General features: G+C 39.6%; 1 protein-coding gene across 6 annotated transcripts in view; it reads left to right on the forward strand.

The window, feature by feature from the left end:
• The window catches only part of EML6 (EMAP like 6), a 285,324-nt gene that overhangs the window by 182,112 nt on the left and 82,312 nt on the right, over positions 1–20,900 (forward strand). For all 6 annotated transcript variants that reach the window (XR_003513347.1, XM_027555299.1, XM_027555300.1 and 3 more), the window contains exons 14-17: positions 1,325–1,443; positions 3,359–3,545; positions 6,114–6,219; positions 12,678–12,771. Coding sequence is in view for 5 of the 6 variants with exons in the window: in XM_027555299.1 (XP_027411100.1) it covers positions 1,325–1,443; positions 3,359–3,545; positions 6,114–6,219; positions 12,678–12,771 (506 nt within the window). In the remaining variant the exon portion in view is untranslated. The remainder of the gene's footprint in view (positions 1–1,324; positions 1,444–3,358; positions 3,546–6,113; positions 6,220–12,677; positions 12,772–20,900) is intronic.

Here is a 20,900-nt window from a genome sequence, read left to right on the forward strand (position 1 = left end):
CTTTGCTAGTGTGTGAGATGAGTGCAATTGTGAAATAGTTTGAACATTCTTTGGCATTGCCTTTCTTTGGGATTGGAATGAAAACGGACCTTATCCAGTTCACTGCTGAGTTTTCCAAATTTGCTGGTATATTGAGTGCGGCACTTTCACAGCATCATCTTTTAGGATTTGATATAGCTCAGCTGGAATGCCATCACCTCCACTAGCTTTGTTTGTAGTGATGCTTCCTAAGGCTCACTTGACTTCACACTCCAGGATGTCTAGCTCTAGGTGAATGATCACACCATCGTGGTTATCTGGCTTATTAAGATCTTTTTTGTATAGTTCTTCTTTGTATTCTTGCCACCTCTTCTTAATATCTTCTGCTTCTTTTAGGTCCATACTTATTTCTGGTTTCATACAATAGTGGTCAGAAAAAGATACTTGATATAATTTCAGTCTTTTTAAATTTATTGAGCCTTGTTTTGTGGTCTAACATTATTTGTCCTAGAAAATGTTCCTTGTGCACTTGAGAAGAACATGTATTTTGCTGCTGATAAGTGAGATGTTTCATATTTGTTAGAATATTTGGTCTGTTGTTGTTTAGTTGCCAAGTCACGTCCGACTCTTTGCAACCCCACAGACTGCAGCGTGCCAGGCCTCCCTGTCCCCCACCATCTCCCAGAGTTTGCCTAAGTTCATGTACATTGCATCAGTGATGCCATTTAACCATCTCATCTTCTGTCATCCTCTTCTCCTTCTGCCTTCAGTCTTTCTCAGCATCAGGGTCTTTTCTAGTGAGTTGGCTCTTCACATCAGGTGGCCAAAGTTTTGATGCTTCAGCTTCAGCATCAGTCCTTCCAATGAATATTCAGGGTTGATTTCCTTTAAGATTGAGTTGTTTGATCTCCTTGCTGTCCAGGGGACTCTCAAGAGTCTTCTCCAGCACCAGAGTTTGAAAGCATCTCTTCTTTTAGCCTGTGGTATTGTTCAAATCTGTTTCATTATTGATTCCTTGGATATTCAATCCGGTTGTTGAGAGTGGGATTTTACAGTTCCCAACTATTATTGTATTGATATTTATTTCTTCTTTTAGTTGTTAATATATGCTTTGCAGAGTTAGATGGTGTCAGTTGCATAAATATTTACCATTGTTAAATCTTCTCAATAAGTTGGCCCTTTTACCATTATATAATGCCCTTCTTTTTCTCTTGTGACCACTTTTAATTTCTAATGTTTTCAAAAACTTGATTTCCTGCAATTAAAGATTTCCTGAGAATGCCAAGATATTTATGTATTTGAAACCTGAAGAGTCTCTCACTAAGTGCTTCTGTTACCCGTGAAGGTTTACAAAGAAGATCTACCTCAGCTAAAGCAACAAAGTAAAGAGAAAAACCACGCAGTGCCCTTCCTCAAACGAGAAAAGGCTCCTGAGGACAGCCTGAAACTGCAGTTCATACACGGGTGGGTGACGTGTCACCATCCCTATCAGCTTGTCATCCTTCTCAGTGCTGCCCTCTTCAGGCCGGCTCTCCCCTCCACCTTGCGCTTACTTGTGCTTAACATTTTAACCATGACTCCCCGTCCAGTTTTCTCAGTGTTCTGTGTCCATCTCAGTGTGCGTGTCTAGATTTTTCATGCTTCATGTCCTTTCATGATACATGTGTTACTGTCACTCCTTGTTATTTCATTTCGTTCTCTCCATCTCTGCTTCCTTCATTCCATAACTCCTGCTTCCTTCATTCAGCTTGGTTTTCCCAGGACAACCTTTCTCTGAAACACTTTTGATCCTAAATTATTTAATAATTTTGAATTTTGAAAATCATGTGCAACTTTCCACACTTTAAGTTGACATCGAAGATTATTTCAACCTAAGCTTAAATGCTTGTAAAAAGAGTATGATATCTAGTATTTTATAAATACTCACAGTATTTATGGCTCACATTATAAATGGCTCCAATGGAACCTAAATGCCATAGACATTTGATTTCCATCATTATCAGTTTAAAAAATACATGAACCCGTATTTCTGTTCTACTTCTCCCACAGAATTTTACCCTAATGTATTATTTTTATGCTGGTAAGTCTTTTATTGATCACCCTGTCTTAACTTCAACAAGGAAAAAACATACCTATCAGTTCAAATTAAATTTAATTTCCTGTGACCATAACTCTCTAACTCTATGCTCTCCAATACAGTATCTACTTGTAGCCAGTGAACACATGAAATGTGACCTCTCCGAATTAAGATGTGCTGTATATAGAAAATGGACACCAGATTTTGAAGACTTAATGTAAAAAATGTATACATATCATTAAAATATTTTATATTGATTACAGGTGGACATAATATTTTAGACATATTGGGTTAAATATTCTTAAGATAAATTTCATCTGTTTCTTTTCATTTTCTAATGTGACAATTATAACTTTTTAAATTACCTATGTGATTTACATAATATTTCTATTGGACAGTGCTGCTCTTAGCATTAACACATTTTTTTCTGGATTTAATTATCGTTATAACTATTAATATTAATAATAAATAGCTGGCCAAATCAACATAAAGATAGTATAAATTCTGATAAACAGTTATTAAAAATTTTATTGGAAAGAATATTTATTAAGATAGAATTTTTTCAATGAGTTCAGACATATGTGCATATATATTTCTTATTGCTAAATGGTAATACAGTTTAGCATTTTATCTATTCCAACTTTGCACTTTTTAATGTAAGCACTAAGAAAACTTATTCGTATCTACTTATTTAAGTATATGAGAATAGAGGCAGTTTTATCACAGCAATGGTAATCAATTCTTTAAATTCCTCTTGAGTTACAGGCCAAAAATATAGATTGTAATTTTGATCTATCACGCAAAAATGTAATTTAATGATCCATCAGCTGACAATTCAGTTAAATCACTTTTCAATTTTGTTAAAAGCAAAAAATTGTTTTGGTGTCCCTGGAAGGTTCGACATTCGAAGGTAGCACACCATAGTGAGATTCCAGATGAGTGAGAGGACTGACTTCCTAAACTGGGAGGAAGGCAGTTAGGAAACGGGAAGTGGGAAGAGAAAACCCACCCCTCATCACAGGTGTGTTCTCAGACTGGTCAGTTTTAAGAGAAAGCACATATGGTAGCCGAGGATATGGAAGCAAATTCTGTTAAAATTACCAATGTCCATTTGCCCCTTTGAAAGTCATCGCTTGCCTTCAGAGATCCTCATTCCCTCATTGAAGATCGCTGTCACAGGCAACTGTGGAGACACCGGGGTTCTGCTTGTCCGTGTGCTTGTTAGCATGTTAACTTTATCTTCTCACAACTTCTGCTGTGTACATTCACTGCTTATGTGCGTTTCTGGGACCTGTGCTTCAGTTACAGAGGCTACGATTGTAGAAACAATCTGTTCTACACACAAGCTGGAGAAGTGGTCTATCACATTGCTGCAGTTGCTGTCGTGTATAACAGGCAGCAGCACTCGCAGAGGCTGTACCTGGGGCACGACGATGACATTCTAAGCCTGACCATTCATCCAGTGAAGGACTACGTGGCCACTGGGCAGGTATATATCTCCCCTGTAAGATGCGGATTTAGCTGAAGAGAGAGGATTTAGTTTCGAACTCAGTTTACACATAAGAAACTCAAGAAACACTTGGTAGAAATAAACCTGAGGTAGGAAGTTGAAGGTGCAGTGAATGCTGCATCATTTCATAATGGTGGGAAAAATCAACCCATACATACCGGGGTTCCATCCCTGGGTTGGGAAGGTCCCCTGGAGAAGGACGTGGCAACCCACGCCGGTCTTCTTGCCTAGACAGTCCCATGGACAGAGGAGCCTGGCAGGCTATTGTCCATAGGGTTGCAAAGAGTCGGACGTGACTGAATCGACTTAGCACAGCACAGGAAGTTGAAGGTGCAGTGAATACAGGATCATTTCATGATGGTGGGAAAATCAACCAATACATACCAGAACTTTTGGAAAGCCTTTGAGGGATTCTTATTCTGACATGATGAAATCTGTGAATAGGATTAGGTGAAACTAAAATAATATAAGTTCCATGAAGTCTTACTATATTTACCTCCTTACTCTGAACTCAGTATATCCTAGGTACTCAAAACTGTTTACTGAATAAACCATATTTTAATACCAGTGTAACATCTAGTGTATAGTTATTGTCATAGAACTTAAAGTTGTATTAATTTGGGCTCATTCATTATTTTATATTTTAGCCTTCAAAAAACTAAATTTTATCTGAACCATCTTGGAATGCCTAAACTTTGGATTGAGTCTATAAGTGAAAAGCTGCTCAAAACAGAGCTCTGTGTTCAATTCAGCAAACAAAGAATCTGTTAAACTCAGATCTTGCTGGTAAAGCAGTAGTATTGTCAACAGTATTTTCAGTATTGTGCTCTTTTCTACCAGTGTTTAAGTTGCATTTTTATTTGGTTTTATCATGAGCTTTTAACTGTAGGAAATACTTCACCTGATCCTCAACATCAGAGTGGCAAATTCCAAGAAAAACTACTGGTATGAAGAGACCTGGGTTTGATTCCTGGGTTGGGAAGATCTCCCGGAGAAGGACGGCTACCCACTCTAGTATTCTGACCTGGAGAATTCCATGGACTATATAGTCCATGGGGTCGCAAAGAGTCAGAGACAACTGACTGACTTCCCCTTTCCCTTTCACTTTTATGAGGCTCAAAGATTAACATGAGACAACAAACTATTTCTGAGACTTGACAGGAGGTAGAAGTCTTTGAATAGGCTTTATAGCCTGATGTTCATAGCCATGGATGAAACTGAGATATGTAGAGAGTCAGCCCCCAGAAATGTGCATTTGGTGGGGAAAGAGTTCATAGCTCTTATATTATTTGTAAAAGGATTACAATCCCCCAGAAGGAAAGAGCCATTAAGTTAAACATGATTTGCTCCTCTTCCAACTGTAAATTAGATCATCTATTCTGTCTTAGCTGACATTAAATTTTATAAGTAATTGATCACTGCTTTGCCTTTTCACTCTTTCCTGCCCCCTGCCCCTTTTTTGTCTTTCTTAGAAACAGATGATGCCTGATTCATGGGTATTTAACATCCTTCCTTTGAAAGAAAAACCAGAGATTGGTTCTTTACCTAAACCCCTGAGGATCCACCATACTTTACACTGTAATTGGTGGGAAGCAGACCAGTATGCCAGTACCCTCTCCTGGGGTAATTGGGCCTCCACAGGCCAGTGTGAGAGTTGGGTGGACTCTGCTGAGTTACATGCATGACTTCATGTCCCATTTTTCCTTTTAGACTCATCATACCCAACAAGGATTTTTTTTCCCCTGTGTATTATAAGTGTGGCAGCTTCCCTTGTAGCTCAGTCGGTAAAGAATCTGCCTGCAATACAGGGGACCCAGGTTTGATTCCTTGGTTGGGAAGATCCCCTGGAGAAGGAAATGGCAACCCACTCCAGTATTCTGGCCTGGAGAATCCCATGGACAGAGGAACCTGGAAGGCTATAGTCCATGGGGTTGCAAGAATCGGACACAACTTAGCGACTAAACCACCACCACCATTATAAGTGAGGAAAAGCAATTTAGTGGTACAGTTCTATCTGTTATTGGGAATTGGTGTGATAGAAGCTTGTGTCCCCTTGAGGAGTAGCCACTTAATGACAGAGTTAAGCCTTGAAACTTTCACTTCCCAGGGGTAAAAGTAGGGCCAGGCCTCCTTGAGATGGGTAGGTAATCGGGGCAAGTAAAAGAGCTCTTAGGATAGACAGTGTCATGAAAACGAACAGCTGTGTTTTTTGATTAAGGAGTGGAATCATGTAGAGTTGAGAAGGAGGGAAGGGAAGGATAGAACTGACAGAACAAAGCCCAGAAGACATTCAAACTAGAGTCTTAAATGTCCCTTAACTGGGAGCCATACACCAGGTCAGGCTCTGCTAGGACCCATCAAGACATTTAGACTCTTGGTTCCTCAGCTTCCTCTTCTGAGAAGCAGTGGAGTCGGACCAGAATATTTCCCAGGGTCTTCCTGCTCTCCGCATATGTGGGGTTTGATTTCTGAGCAGCACTTGACTCTAAGAAACAAAATCACTTTTATTATAATTTATAAGTTGTTAATAACACTCATCCTTTTAAGGTTGGAAGAGATGCAGCTATTCATGTCTGGGACACGCAGACTCTAAAATGTTTGTCACTGTTGAAAGGACAACATCAGAGAGGGGTGTGTGCCCTCGATTTCTCAGGTAAGCACCCGTTTGCCGCCAGAGTCACTGACAGATTGATGGGAAGCAGACCAGTATGCCAGTACCACATTTACTTTGGGTTTTTTGAATCCTTTTATTTGGTTTAGTCCTGCTTGTAAGGAGTGAGCCCTTTGTGTGTCAGCTGCCCAGTCTTAGACTGGAAATCGGGTATGTGAATATCTCACTAAAAACGTGGCCTGTAGACCACATCTCCTTTCCTCCTCTTCATTTCCTCTCTCCTGAGTCATTACCCAGAGCTCACCCTGTGTTCTGCATTTGCTTGAGAGATTTGAAATCCAGAGCAGCTGTTGCCACTGAAAGCTGTCGTTGCAAATGTCTGGCAGTGACTCAGAGCATCAATTTCATCTCTTTAAATAAATGGAAAGACAGCACTTGTGATTTAAAATATAAAGGACTAGAGGGAGGGCTGCAAATTCTCTGCAAAAGGCCACTTTACAACACTGGTGTTTTGAAAGTCAAATTTCATATTGAAAAAATAGAACTGATGTTTCCATCTGTTTAACTTAAAATTTGAACACAGTGATGTTAATATACTAACCGATAAATAAAATTTTCTTCAGAGTAAAGCCATTTCTTTATGCTGGAATTGAAAAATGGGGGTTAAAACACAAAAGGTGTAAATTTTACCTAGAAATTTTTAGTAGTCCCAATTGTACATATTAGATCTGTAGGGAAAATTTCTAACTTTCTACAGAAAACTGATTCTGTAATTTCTTTTTTTATAAACTCCACTCAAATGTGTACAATATGTATAATATTGGTTGTTAAATTCCATTTTACAACTCCAGTCTCTCTCTTATATGCCTCCCTCTCTACTTTCCTCCCTCAAGCTGAACTTCCTCTCATCTGTGCCATGGTGGTTATGCTGGTCTCTTCCCATTCCCACTTCCTCCAGCTCATCCTGCCCCCTTCTGGAATCCTGTGGAAGTGCAGTAACATGTCGCTCCATGGACTCTGGCTGACTGACTCTAGGCTGAGCCCTTATTGAACTTTCACGGCCTTCCATGATCTGGCCTTGGTCTTCACTTGCAGTGTTTTCATCCACCAATCCAATCATGCTCCTTTACGTCTACCTATCTGGAGAGCCTACATGTACTCCTGCCCTTCTTTTTGCCTGTGTTCCATTTTCATGTGTCTTGTTTAAGTTTAACCATCCTTTAAGACCAAGCTGAAAGTTTTATACTCCAGCCTTCCAGGGAGAAATGCCCTGTCCCTCTGCACTGCTTAACCCATTTGTTGTTATTGCTCTTAGGGTACCTGTTAGAGTCCATGGGGTACTGTAGTTATTTGTGTTAGCATCTCCTATGGCCCTCTCAGAATGTAAACTATCTAGCCCATCTCTCTGTTCCCCACTGAGCATGTTATAGTGCTGTGTACACAGGGGCTACTCCAAAAATGCGAATGAATGAAGTTTTGCTTAATGAGCTCTGTCTTGCCTTTCACTACTGCTACTAGAACTTTACATGTAAACCATCTTTGGATGAAAATCACCTTGATTCTCTGACCAGTCACACAGTACAGGTTTGTGGGGATATCATATGCACCTTCCCATATGCCCTAAACTACTATACACGTAGTTTATCCCAGGCCCCTCAGATCGTTGCCTAGGATAGAGAAACCAGATACTCTAAGAAGAGGCTGAGAAGCAGATTCTGTCCCTGCTTCTAATTCTATTTTAGGCAAATTAAGAAATGCTCAGATAAATATTTTCTGCATAAAAAGATATTTCTGTTTTAACAATACACTATTCACCAGATAACAGTCACTAGGGAAGAACCCATTTATGCAGCAAATGTGTTATTTTTGATTGTGAAAAATCACATTTTTTGTCTCAGAATTTAAATACCATGTTAATTTTATAAATGGCGCCCAAAAAGCTAGGTGATAGTTTGAGAAAGCACTACAAGTAAGGACTATTGAGGAAGTGGGGAAGTGTCTATTGCGTTTGATCCATCACCTTGTATGGTTCCATGAAGATGAACTGTGGTTGGTTGATCTTGGTGGTTTCTGTGGCCCTTCTGAAGGTGTGAGCTGAGCCTCTTCAGTTTAATTTATATTCATAGTCGTACCTTGTGTTATGATACAGCTTTAGTCTTAAACAGACACCTGCACAGCTTTACATGTAATGAAGATCCAGAGAGTCTGATGGTATGGCTGAGGTCCAGAGCAGGGACCCAGGGCTCCTGGCTCAGTCCTGTAAAAAAATCACCAGGCCTGGGGCCACTGGGTGGCAGGAGCTGTGCCATCACTCTCCCTGCTCATCCTCCTGCCCCTTCCTGCCCCTGCCCCCCACCAGGGCTGGAGTGAACTTTTATCAGGAGAGTCACTCAGCGTGATCCCTTACTTCCTCACTCCCTCTAGCCAATGGTCAGGGTTCCAGCCCCCCGCACCCCCATTCTCCAGTGTAGATGTGTCATGGGCACAGTAGTGCATAGAGGCTGCCACATGGGACGACCCCTCACCTCTGGTGAAAGAGACCCCTATGCTAGAATTGCCTCGAACCAAACACTTGTGTGAACTGCAGCAGGAACAACTATACCTTTCCTTTTGGGTACTTACAGGAAACTGAGGAGTTTAAATCAACATGATGAGAGAGAAGTTTTACAGTTCCCAGTTCAACCATGTAAACAGGGTACCCACATTGGATATTATCTAGCCAGGGGCCTATCTGTGTGCCTCAGTGTACCCCCACACCCACCTATCTCTTAAAAGTCAGCCCATTTGGGGGGATGTTGTGGAGACCTACTGATGATAGAAATTCTCATGGAAATACAAAGCAGGCACATTGTATGACAACTAGACAACAGATAAGCCATTATCACTAGGAATTTGGATTAATCTATTCTTGCCCCTCTTCCGAAGCAAACAAAAAGAAGACATTTTTAATCAAAAACATTTCCAACAACATAACCCATACCTGTAAATTGTGTCAACAAGAAGGAATGAATTTATATTGTGTCACTTAACTGAGCAACTCTTTAACCTTGTGGATTTATTATCACCGTCTAGGGAAAATGGCAGAGAAGGCAATGGCACCCCACTCCAGTACTCTTGCCTGGAAAATCCCATGGATGGAGGAGCCTGGTGGGCTGCAGTCCATGGGGTTGCTGAGTCGGACTTTCACTTCTCACTTTCATGCATTGGAGAAGGAAATGGCACCCCACTCCAGTGTTCTTGCCTGGAGAATCCCAGGGACGGGGGAGCCTGGTGGGCTGCCGTCTATGGGGTCGCACAGAGTCTGACATGACTGAAGCGACTTAGCAGCAGCAGCAGCAGGGAAAATGGAGGTCTTTGTTTCTGTGCTTGCAGTCAGGAAAGTGCTTCCACATGAATGGAAAACCGATTAGAAAGAGAAAAGTTTAGCCACATACATATTTTCTACCCTAAATATCATCCTCATATTTTTAAAAACCTTCATTGCATAATAGTAATATCCACAAGGGCACATCTGAGATTGCTTGATTTCATTGTGCTTCAGTTCCAAAAACCTATGCATTTTTTATGAGTCCTGAATATAGGACCAACTTGTAATTGCCTGAATAAAATATTTCTCTTTCTAATTTGCCCTTTGCTGTTGACATTAAGTGCCTCAGAATTATTTCTGGACTATGTCACAAAATATCCATAATTAATACATACTGTGACTAGAAAGGACATTTCCATATGTTTGAAAGTCAGAAACCCCAGCTAAATGGTCAAGGAACAATGGATTTTTCAAAGCTAAAGTCAAGCCTCTGTGAGGGGAAATAAAAACTGGGAAGAAATCCACTTCCCTGATGACTCAGACAGTAAAGAATCTACCTGCAATGTGGGAGACCTGGGTTCTGTCCCTGGACTGGGAAAATTCCCTGGAGGAGGGCATGGCAACCCACTCCAATATTCTTGCCGGGAGAATCCCCATGGACAGAGGAGCCTGTCGGGCTACTGTCAATGGGGTCACAAAGGAGCCTGTCGGGCTCCTCAATGGGGTCGCAAAGAGTCGGACATGACTGAGCAACTAAGCCCAGCGCAGTTATATTTCAAAACTGTGTGATATGTAGAAATCCCCCACACAAAACTGTGTGATATGTAGAAATGCCCCCCCAATTCAAGAAAAAGTCACCATCCTAAAAGAAAAGGTATGTTTGTTGAGGCATCTCTGGATTTGTTCTGGGGCTTCATTGCTACTAGGTCACAAATTGGGGTAGAAAGGTGGTATAACTGAAGACAAGCTGATGGGGCCTCATAGAAGTTCTAATAAAAAGAAACAAAAAGCAAAAAAAAACTTACTCTAAGGCCTTTTTCAAAAGATGTAAAAAAATAAATAAAAGACAATCACTTAAAACGTGTGAACGTTTGCATTAAGAAGGACATCTAACATAGCTACCCAGGTTACAAAAGAAAACAAAATATAGGATTTACAAATGCAAAAAAAAAAAGGGGGGGAGACACTGAATATCTGTGCAGTGTTTTTGATTTAAAATTTTATGTAACAGAACATTCCCTCCATACCATCCGTGGAGACATTCCATTTTTATCTCCTAATGTCACCAGTATCATCAAAATTCATTGAAAAACATCTCAGTATGAGGATCATGTTGGAAATGTGATGCAAGTACTATAAGTACGTCTTAAGGGCTTACAATCTAAAAAGGGAACGAGAACTCTTCAATCAAAATCACCAAATACAGAGACATGCTAAAATAGAAACATAGCCAGGCCACACCAAGAGATACTAGGAAAAGTCATGTTGGTTGTTCTGAACAAGAAGTCATCACCAGTCCCTTCTTCCAAATGCATGAAAAGAGACCAGGCACAGTTTAAATCCTGGTAACATTTAAGCATGAGGACATATTCATTATGATTTAGAAGACACATGTGTGTATAGTAGTCACTTCGTGGTGATTTAGGCCTTTAGCAAAGTGTTAATGTCTTCACCTAATACTATAGTCTAGGAGCTTGAAATAGTTTATGTAACTTCCAAATCCTTGCCTCATACTTAGAAGCAGTAGAGGATTGGGAGTGATTTGGTTTGTTAAGCCAGGCTCTTCTTTTTGTTACTTTCCTTTTTCCTCTAGAAAAGGAGCAGACTGCTGTTCCTAGTTGGTTGGGGGATGGTCTCTGGATCAAGTAAGGTCACTCAGGGGTTGGACACGAGTTAACCAGCATTCGAGGAGGGTTACTAGCTATAGCAAATATGAATACAGAAGACCCAGTTAAATTTGAATTTTAGACAAGCAATGCATAATTTCTTCATATAAGTATTCTCATGCAATATATTCATGCAATATAATATTGTAAGGGACATACTTGTACTAAGAAATTATCCATTGCTTATATGAAATCCCAGTTTGACTAGGGCTCCTTTATATTTCCTGGCTACCCTAATTTGACATCTACCCCAGGGCTATCTTTGAAAATACCAGTTGAAATCCTGAGTGGGCTGTGTGAGAAGCCCACTCACATACTCATTTCTTTACCCTGTTAATAATGGTTCCCTGTTGTCAGAGAAGACACCCCACTAAACTGAGGCTTGGTAAACTTGGCCACCATCTCCAGCCTACTCCAAGCTGGGGAGGAGCTGCTGACCCAAGACGTTTCTCCTGTAAATCTAGCTCTGTGAAGGTGGCAGCAAAGGAAAGATTTATTCACTGTACCTTTTCTTTGGTCTTGAAATGAAAAAGCGAATTAACTATTTTGATTTCAAATTCAATTATGTCTCTTATATATATTTTTTTTATTTGACAAACAGCCTGTCCAAATCATTGATAGTATTATAAATAATATTTAATACCAAGAGAAAATGTTCATCATATAACAAGTGGAAAAAAATAGTATGTTCACTATAATCCTGGTTTTGTTTTTTCAAAGCACATTTATGTAGGGAAACTTATTGATAAGATATGCATCAAATGTAGGCCTAGAAATTTGGAAAATTCTTAAATCTCCTTTGTATTTTCTCAATGTCCTACAGCAAACATATTACATTTGAAATAGGGAAAGTAAGAAGTTAAGACTTTTTAAATTATAAAGTCATTTTTTTGAAGGAATTTTCCAAGTTAAATTTAGTTTCTATAATGCTCTTATCTTGGAGGGTTAAATAGAACCAGTTTTTTAGAGCTCAGAATAGACTAAGAGTCACAAAGTTAAATGACTCTTCCAGTAAATGTCATGAGCTTTATCTGACACAAAATAGACAAGGTTTGGGGGACTTACTTGAGAAGCTCCCCTTAGCCCTGTGTCTGAGACTGGAGTGTTGGATCAGCAATTCAGTTCAGCATCTACTTATTATATATTGAGAAGCTCTGCTATTAGTACTTACGCATTTCATTTAGTGAGATTCCTTTAGTGTATTCTTCTTCTAAGGTCAATTTCTTGTTCCTCTTTACAGTATATAAAATGTTTTGGTTTTTCATTGAAGAAATGAGTCATTTGACATTTATGTTGTTTTCATACAGCTGATGGAAAATGTCTGGTGTCGGTTGGTTTAGACGATTTTCACAGTATTGTGTTTTGGGACTGGAAAAAGGGAGAAAAGATAGCTACCACCAGGTAAGAAGCTGCCCGGGTCTTACAACATCCTGCCGATGATCACACTTCAGTAAATGTTAATAGTTTGCCTTCTCTGGTAAGATTTCATCTTCAAACTCAGATGAAGTTCATATCTTAACACCTAAATGAAAACATATTGTAATAGTTCATGGTGACAGACCTGACTTAGAGGAATTGATGTTTATTTCAGGGAATTGAAGAATTCTGAAATCCTTTCCAGAGAGTTATCCACCACTTTGCTTTTAGTAGTCTATGCATTGTCTGTATCAGAGCTTTTTACCAGCAGTAGAAAAGCCACTTTTCTCAGCCTGTGCCTTGGCCCTTGTTTTTCAACTGTCTTAGCATCTGGTGAAGGAGCGTCAATGTCACTGAAGTCAGCAGCATTTGTCATGAAGCTGTGGCATGCGGGAAAGGAGGCCCATCGTGTACATCTGCCACTCGCTTTCAAAGCAGGCAGATTGTTTCACTAATCTCCCTGTCTTATAAATAGACTTTCCAAGACCTACTGCCGTTTACAGACCACCTGTCCTCCCACACCCCAGCCTCCCTCCCTGCTGAATCAGCCCTAAGTCTGAACATTGCTTTCCATTCCTGCTTGCTTTGGGCTTAGCTGTTTGCCTGGCCACGGTCAGAGGTCAAAATAGTTGGCAACTAAGGATGATTTGTTGTCCAAGACATATTATCGGTATATCTCTCTATTGGTTCTTCCCTGTATAAACCAACTTCCTTTTTACCTTGCACCATAAAATCATTTTAAGTTGGTGGCTTTGAACTCCAGTATTCACTTTTTAAATTGATGTTTCCCTCTACAATATTAAATAGGGGGAAAGAAGGGTTCTCACAATTTGATTTGATGAATGAAGATCTATAAATTGCTGGAGAGTCAGAGGAGGAGCAGATGGAGTCTTGAGGACTCCAGCTGACCATCTTAGGATAAAAAAGGGAGCTTTTCTGATGACTGCTATTGAGATGGAATTCTTGGCAGCAAATGGCAGCTCATAAATCTGCCTACCCAAGCGGTTTTTCTTTTCATCTCTCTAGTATTCCTCATGGTTTTATCACTCACTGCTGATACTCAGATTTAGCTTCTAATCAGAACTTTGCTTTCCTCTTAGATTAATATACTATATTTTACTTTAATATTTCTGCTAACTACCATTTGTATCATAGTTCATTTCAGGTAAAGCACATGTCTACATTTCAAAAGACCCAGGAACTCAATTTCCCTACTAGAACACCCTCTGCAAATCTGATTGGCTTACTTGTATGCCAGAAACAGTAATAAAAGTGGAAGAAAGAAATATTAATATTTTAGAAGTATATATTTGATATGTTTGTTAGTGTTACTACTATTTAATTACCACAAAGCAACTTATCATTATGTTAATAATGCCATTTATTTTTGGAATTGCTCCAAAGCCACATGTCACATTCCCTGAAGAGGACACCTGCAGAATTACCCACAGAGAACAATTTCACAGATGTAACATTCATCCAGTGCTCTTTCCAGGAAGGTGTGTCAAAGATTGTTAAAGTTCTTTGGTTGAATACTAGATTTTTAAGCAATAAATAATATTTATACAATGTTAAAACAATCATAGATATTTATGTAAATAAATAACCAAACAAAAAAAATTAAAATTCTACTTATGGCCTGAGGATTAGACTGCTTAAAGATACAAACTTTAAACACAGTTTAAACCATGAAAGAAGTGACAAAGAAAAAGGAGTAATACTTCACTGACGGGACCTTACTGACTCCCGGGAGTCATCATAGCTCCTCCAAGGGTCTCATTTACTCTCAGAGGATGGCTAACTCAGTGATATCCTTCACTCTGCTCTTCTGTGTCTCAGTCATTGCCACCATCACCTAGCCAGGCTCAACAGCAGACCTGCATCCCGCAGGTTGTGGGTTCTGGCAGGCAATATTCCACAGTAGTGCCCATGACCCAGGATATGAGATTCCCCATGAGAGGAGGGGCATAGCTCATGGCTGAGACGGTATCACCTGTGGCGCTGCCTGCTGCCTGAGGCTTACGTATTGCCCCCCCTCCAAATAGCCACCCGTCAGTTGTCAGCGTGTTTAAGTGAACCTACGTTTTCATCCACTCATAGAAATCAGGCAGGTTCAGATATAGCCCATAAAGATCTTATTACAGATTTTGATGAGACTTGAACCAATCTCCTTGCACACTTTTTTGTTGATCTTTGTTAATTTTCATGAATGACTTCAGTCACCTCCATTACAAATGAATTGTTTAGTCTCTTTTTCTTTTTCAAGGTTGGTATACAAGTAACCCATTTAACAACCAAGAGCAGTCTCTTATGGGCAGTAATGAAATAGCCTGATACCAGTGTCGCTCGGGACACAACAAAAGGACAATTGATCAGGCACTTCCATGTCCCTTTTTTTGGATTTCTATCACACCAGTAACAAGACCAGGGACAATGACTTTTATTAACAAACTTCATCTCAGAAGTTTAAACAGTGGGGACCTTAGGCAAAAGGTACAAGTTATCATGGTGTGCATAACAAGAATACTTCAACATTGAAAAGTACTTGTGTTTTTACTTTTAGGGACAAAACACAGGGCCATGTGGAGATGTAAATGTACTTTCAGAGTATGCACTACTGTTTTAACTCTGCTGCTTGATCTAGTTTAAGTCCCTACCCTTACATACATTTAGTGAATGTGATCAAGTCTCCTGAATATGAAAGTGACACCTTTCCTTTTTTTAAGATATGGATCTCTTTTTTAAAATAACATTTATTAATTGTCTTCTGTTTTCAAAATAATACATGATTATAGAAAAGTTAGCACAGAAAATCTCCAAGAAGAAAATGATTCATAATTCTACTACCCAGACATAGCTATGGCTAACATTTTTAGCCTGTATTCTTGGATACATATTCTGTGGGTATTTTTATCTGTTTTATTCATATATGGAATATTATACATATTGCTCTGTAACTTGCTTTTTTTCCCCACTCACCAATATATCATCTCCCTTTCTTCTTCTCATTGTTCCCTGGCTTATTCTTTGTTATTCTGTATTATAAGCTATTTTCAATCTTGGGCTGAGACATAAATCAAATATTCAGTCTTCCAGTTGTGGGTTACCTTTGCATATGGCCCTACCTGGTAAATTACCTTTGACACAGGCATAGGGACTTGCCCTGTATTAGGGCAGCAGTACTGACTCTCCTACATTCTTATTCCATCAGTTGTAGGACATGAAACTCTTTCTGTTTTGTTTTTCTTATACACACACACACACAGAGTTGTAGGCAACTTCCATACAAATTTAACACATGTCTAAAGGAAAAAAATGACAGAGGTAATTCAGTGAGTGTTCTTTATTTAGGTGTTGACATTGACATGCCATCATCAGTCAGTTTAGAATTTTAGCCACAAGAGAAACAACACTGGGGTTTTTATGACATCAAGAAATTAGATGAAAATTAAAATGTGCAGATATGCAGATGACACCACCTTTATGGCGGAAAGTGAAGAGGAACTGAAGAGCCTTTTGATGAAAGTGAAAGCAGAGAGTGAAAAAGCTGGCTACAAACTCAACATTCAAAAAACGAAGAGCATGGCATCCAGTCTCATCACTTCATGGCAAATAGATGGGGAAACAATGGAAACAGTGACAGACTTTATTTTGGGGGGCTCCAGAATCACTGCAGATGGTGACTGCAGCCATGAAATTAAAAGACGCTTGCTCCTTGGAAGAAAAGCTATAACCAACCTAGACAGCATATTAAAAACCAGAGATATTACTTTGCCGACAAAGGTCTATCTAGTCAAAGCTAAGGTTTTTCCAGTAGTCATATATGGATGTGAGAACTGGACTATAAAGAAAGCTGAGTGCCAAAGAATTGATGCTTTTGAACTGTGGTGTTGGAGGAGATTCTTGAGAGTCCCTTGGACTGCAAGGAGATCAAACCAGTCCATCCTAAAGGAAATCAGTCCTGAATATTCATTGGAAGGACTGATGTTGAAGCTGAAACTCCAGTACTTGGCCACCTGATGCAAAGAGCTGACTCGTTGGAAAAGACCCTGATGCTGGGAAAGATTGAAGGCAGGAGGAGAAGGGGACAACAGAGGATGAGATGGTTGGATGGCATCACTGACTCGATGGACTTGAGTTTGAGCAAGCTCTGGGAGTTGGTGATGGACAGGGAAGCCTGGCATGCTTCAGTGCATGGGGTCACAAAGAGTTGAATATGACTGAGCAATTGAACTGAACTGAAAATGTGCTCTCCAAAAAGATTTTCCCAACTGTTTAATTGTTTGCCATTGTATAGACATGAGCAAGCAAAGCAATGGTCTTTTATATGTAGGGGATATAATTTGTAATATCTGTGATATCTGTGATATCTCACTTTTCATTTTGGTTTTCTCTAGCATCTTCTCTCTAAAGTTTATGTTAATAATTTATACATTCTTTGTATCAATGTCTATTTAGATATTTTGTCCATTTTTAATTGGGTTATTTGCCTTTTAATTATTGAGTTGTAATTTTTTCTAAAAATATATCCTGGATATCAGATCAGATCAGATCAGTCGCTCAGTCGTGTCCGACTCTTTGCAACCCCATGAATCGCAGCACACCAGGCCTCCCTGTCCATCACCAACTCCCGGAGTTCACTCAGACTCACGTCCATTGAGTCAGTGATGCCATCCAGCCATCTCATCCTCTGTCGTCCCCTTCTCCTCCTGCCCCAGTCCTTCCCAGCATCAGAGTCTTTTCCAATGAATCAACTCTTCGCATGAGGTGGCCAAAGTACTGGAGTTTCAGCTTTAGCATCATTCCCTCCAAAGGATATCAGTCCCTTATCAAATATATGATTTGCAGATATTTTCTCCTAAGTTCAGTTTTTCAGTCAAGAGCATGAGCACATCTAATCCGTACTTCATGATTGACTCTATCAGAAGCAGCATAATCAGTGGCATGCCAGAGGGCAGGGGCAGTGGGAGCAGTACCTGCCAGGTACAAGCAGTAGTGCTTGTGATATCTGTAGGAATTTTTTTAAGAATAATAAAACCAACTAAAAGTAAGTCTGTTTTATTATTCTCCTGAGCCAGCAATTCTAAACAGTGACAGGGATGGAATTCCTCTTTCTCAGGGCAGATCACCATTCCAGTCTACCCCATGGTACGCCACTGCCCCCATATGTCTGGTTCTCCAACTCTTAGTAATACTCAGCTCTATTGTGGTTTCTAGTAGTATCAGCCTCATCCTCCCATTAGAAAGCTTCCTATCAATGTGTTATCTAATGGTTGGACCTCCATTTACAACTCTGGGCTAAATTGATTATTTAATTAAGGGTTGAAGATGATAATTTTCTAATTCTATTATTCATTCTTCATACTAGCTAGAATTCTTCTATAAAGAAGCGTTTCCCCCCATGAACCACTTGGTTTCTCTGAAATACACTTCACACAGGAAGTAGTCCTGTAAATATTAGGGTTATTTGTCTGTTGTCTCTAGCTTACAGGTATTTCACTTAGTTTGTCATTTGTCTTTTGAGTTTGCTATGATGTTTTTCATCATGCAAAGGCTTTTATTTTTATGTGGTCAAATTTAGCAATATTGACTGCTTCAAGATTTTGAGACTAAGAAAAGTGTTCCCTGTCCTCAGGTTCAAAGGAAATCACTCATGATTTCTTCTAATCTGCCATCACTCCATCGTTACATTTAGATCTCTAAATCATTTGGAATTTATCCCAGTGTCTGTCTTATTTCAAGACACAGATTCAATTTTATCCTTTCTCCTTAGAGCTATCAAGGTATTCCAAATACCATTTTTCTTTTCCCTTTTATATAGACTTTATTTTTCAAAGCTGCTGCTGCTGCTGCTGCTAAGTCGCTTCAGTCGTGTCGGACTCTGTGCGACCCCATAGATGGCAGCCCACCAGGCTCCCTCGTCCCTGGGATTCTCCAGGCAGGAACACTGGAGTGGGTTGCCATTTCCTTCTACAGTGCATGAAAGTGGAAAGTGAAAGTGAAGTCGCTCAGTCGTGTATGACTCTTAGCGACCCCATGGACTGCAGCCTACCAGGCTCCTCTGCCTGTGGGATTTTCCAGCCAAGAGTACTGGAGTGGGGTGCCATTGCCTTAAATCAGGTTTAAGTTAATAGAAAAATTGTACAGATAATAGAGTTCCCATATGTCCACTATTCCAGCCTCCTTCAAATCCACACCTGGCACCAGAGTGGTACATTTGTTATAACAGATGAAGCTACATTGACACATCATTGTCACCCAAAGTCCACAGTCCACATTAGGGTTCACTCTTGGTGTTGCACATTCTGTGAGTCTTGACACATGTGTGATGACTTGTGTCTGCCATTATAGTATCATGCAGAATAGTTTCACTTCCCTAAAAATCCTCTGTGCTCTGGCTGTTCATTCCTTGCTCCTCTTTATCCTGGAAACCATTCATTTTTTTAACTGTCTCCCTAGTTTTGCCTTTTCCAGAAAATCAGTTGGAATCTTATAACATATAGCCTTTTCAGATTGGCTTCTTTCACTTAGTAGTATCCATTTAAAGTTCCCCCATGTCCCTTCATGGTTTGATAGCTCGTTTCTTTTTATTTTATTTTATTTTTTTTAATTTAAATTTATTTATTTTAATTGGAGGCTAATTACTTTACAATATTGTATTGGTTTTGCCTACATACATCAACATGAATCCACCACACGTGTTCCCCATCCTGAACCCCCCTCCCTCCTCCCTCCCCGTACCATCCCTCTGGGTCATGCCAGTGCACCAGCCCAAACATCCTGTATCCTGCATCAAACCTGGACTGGTGATTAGTTTCTTATATGATATTATATACATTTCAATGCCATTCTCCCAAATCATCCCACCCTCTCCCTCTCCCACAGAGTCCAAAAGACTGTTCTATATATCTGTGTCTCTTTTGCTGTCTCACATACAGGGTTATTGTTACCATCTTTCTAAATTCCATATATATGTGTTAGTATACTGTATTGGTGTTTTTCTTTCTGGCTTACTTCACTCTGTATAATAGGCTCCAGTTTCATCCACCTCATTAGAACTGATTCAAATGTATTCTTTTTAATGGCTGAGTAATACTCCATTGTGTATATGTACCACAGCCTTCTTATGCATTTGTCTGCTGATGGACATCTAGGTTGCTTCCATGTCCTGGCTATTATAAACAGTGCTGCGATGAACATTGGGGTACACATGTCTCTTTCAATTCTGGTTTCCTCGGTGTGTATGCCCAGCATTTCTTTTTTAGCAATGAATAATACTCCGTTCTCTGAATGTGCCACAGTTTTTTTATCCATTCACCTGAAGAACATCTTGGTTGCTTCCAAGTTTTGGCAGTTATGTTTAAAGCTGCCATAAGCATCCATGTGCAGGTTTTTGTGTGGACATAAGTTTCCAACTCCTTTGGATAAATACTAAGGAACATGATTGCTGGATCTTATGGTAAGAATATGTTTCGTCTTGTAAGAAACTACCAAAATGTCTTCCAAAGTAACTGTACCATTTTGCATTCCCAGCAACAATGATTGAGAATTCCTGTTACTCCACATCCTTGCCAGCATTTAGTAACATACACCATGTATTTTAAGTATTCATTTCAGCCCGCCCCCCACATTGATTTGAGACCTGTCTTTAGTATGTGCTACATTTTAATATTCATTTGGGTCCCTTTCTAGATTTTCTATTTTACCGTTAGCTTGTCAGTCACTTGTGCACCAATACCACACAGTTTTAATCATGGAGGTTTTATAAGTTATTTTAATACCTAGGAGAGCTACTCTTCCCATTTAGCTTTTCTTTTTCAGAGTTTTCTTGGCCATACTGTTGTTTTATTCTTCCATAAGAACTTTAAAATCAGGATGTCTAGCTCCAAATTAAAGACCAGACACTCTTATCTGAAAAGAGCAATAGAATATGAAAAGAGGACTAGCAAATGCTCTTATCTTTTGGAATCAGGTTGAATTCATAAACAAAGCTAGAATTAACATCTTTATGATTGAGTTTTCCAGCTCAAGAACATGGAATGTTTTTCTATATATATTACCAATATGGGTTGCTTTTCCCCTTGTTGTTATACTCATTTATATGTTAGTGCACA

Source organism: Bos indicus x Bos taurus, chromosome 11 (genome assembly GCF_003369695.1).
Source record: "Bos indicus x Bos taurus breed Angus x Brahman F1 hybrid chromosome 11, Bos_hybrid_MaternalHap_v2.0, whole genome shotgun sequence".
Lineage (NCBI taxonomy): Eukaryota > Metazoa > Chordata > Mammalia > Artiodactyla > Bovidae > Bos > Bos indicus x Bos taurus.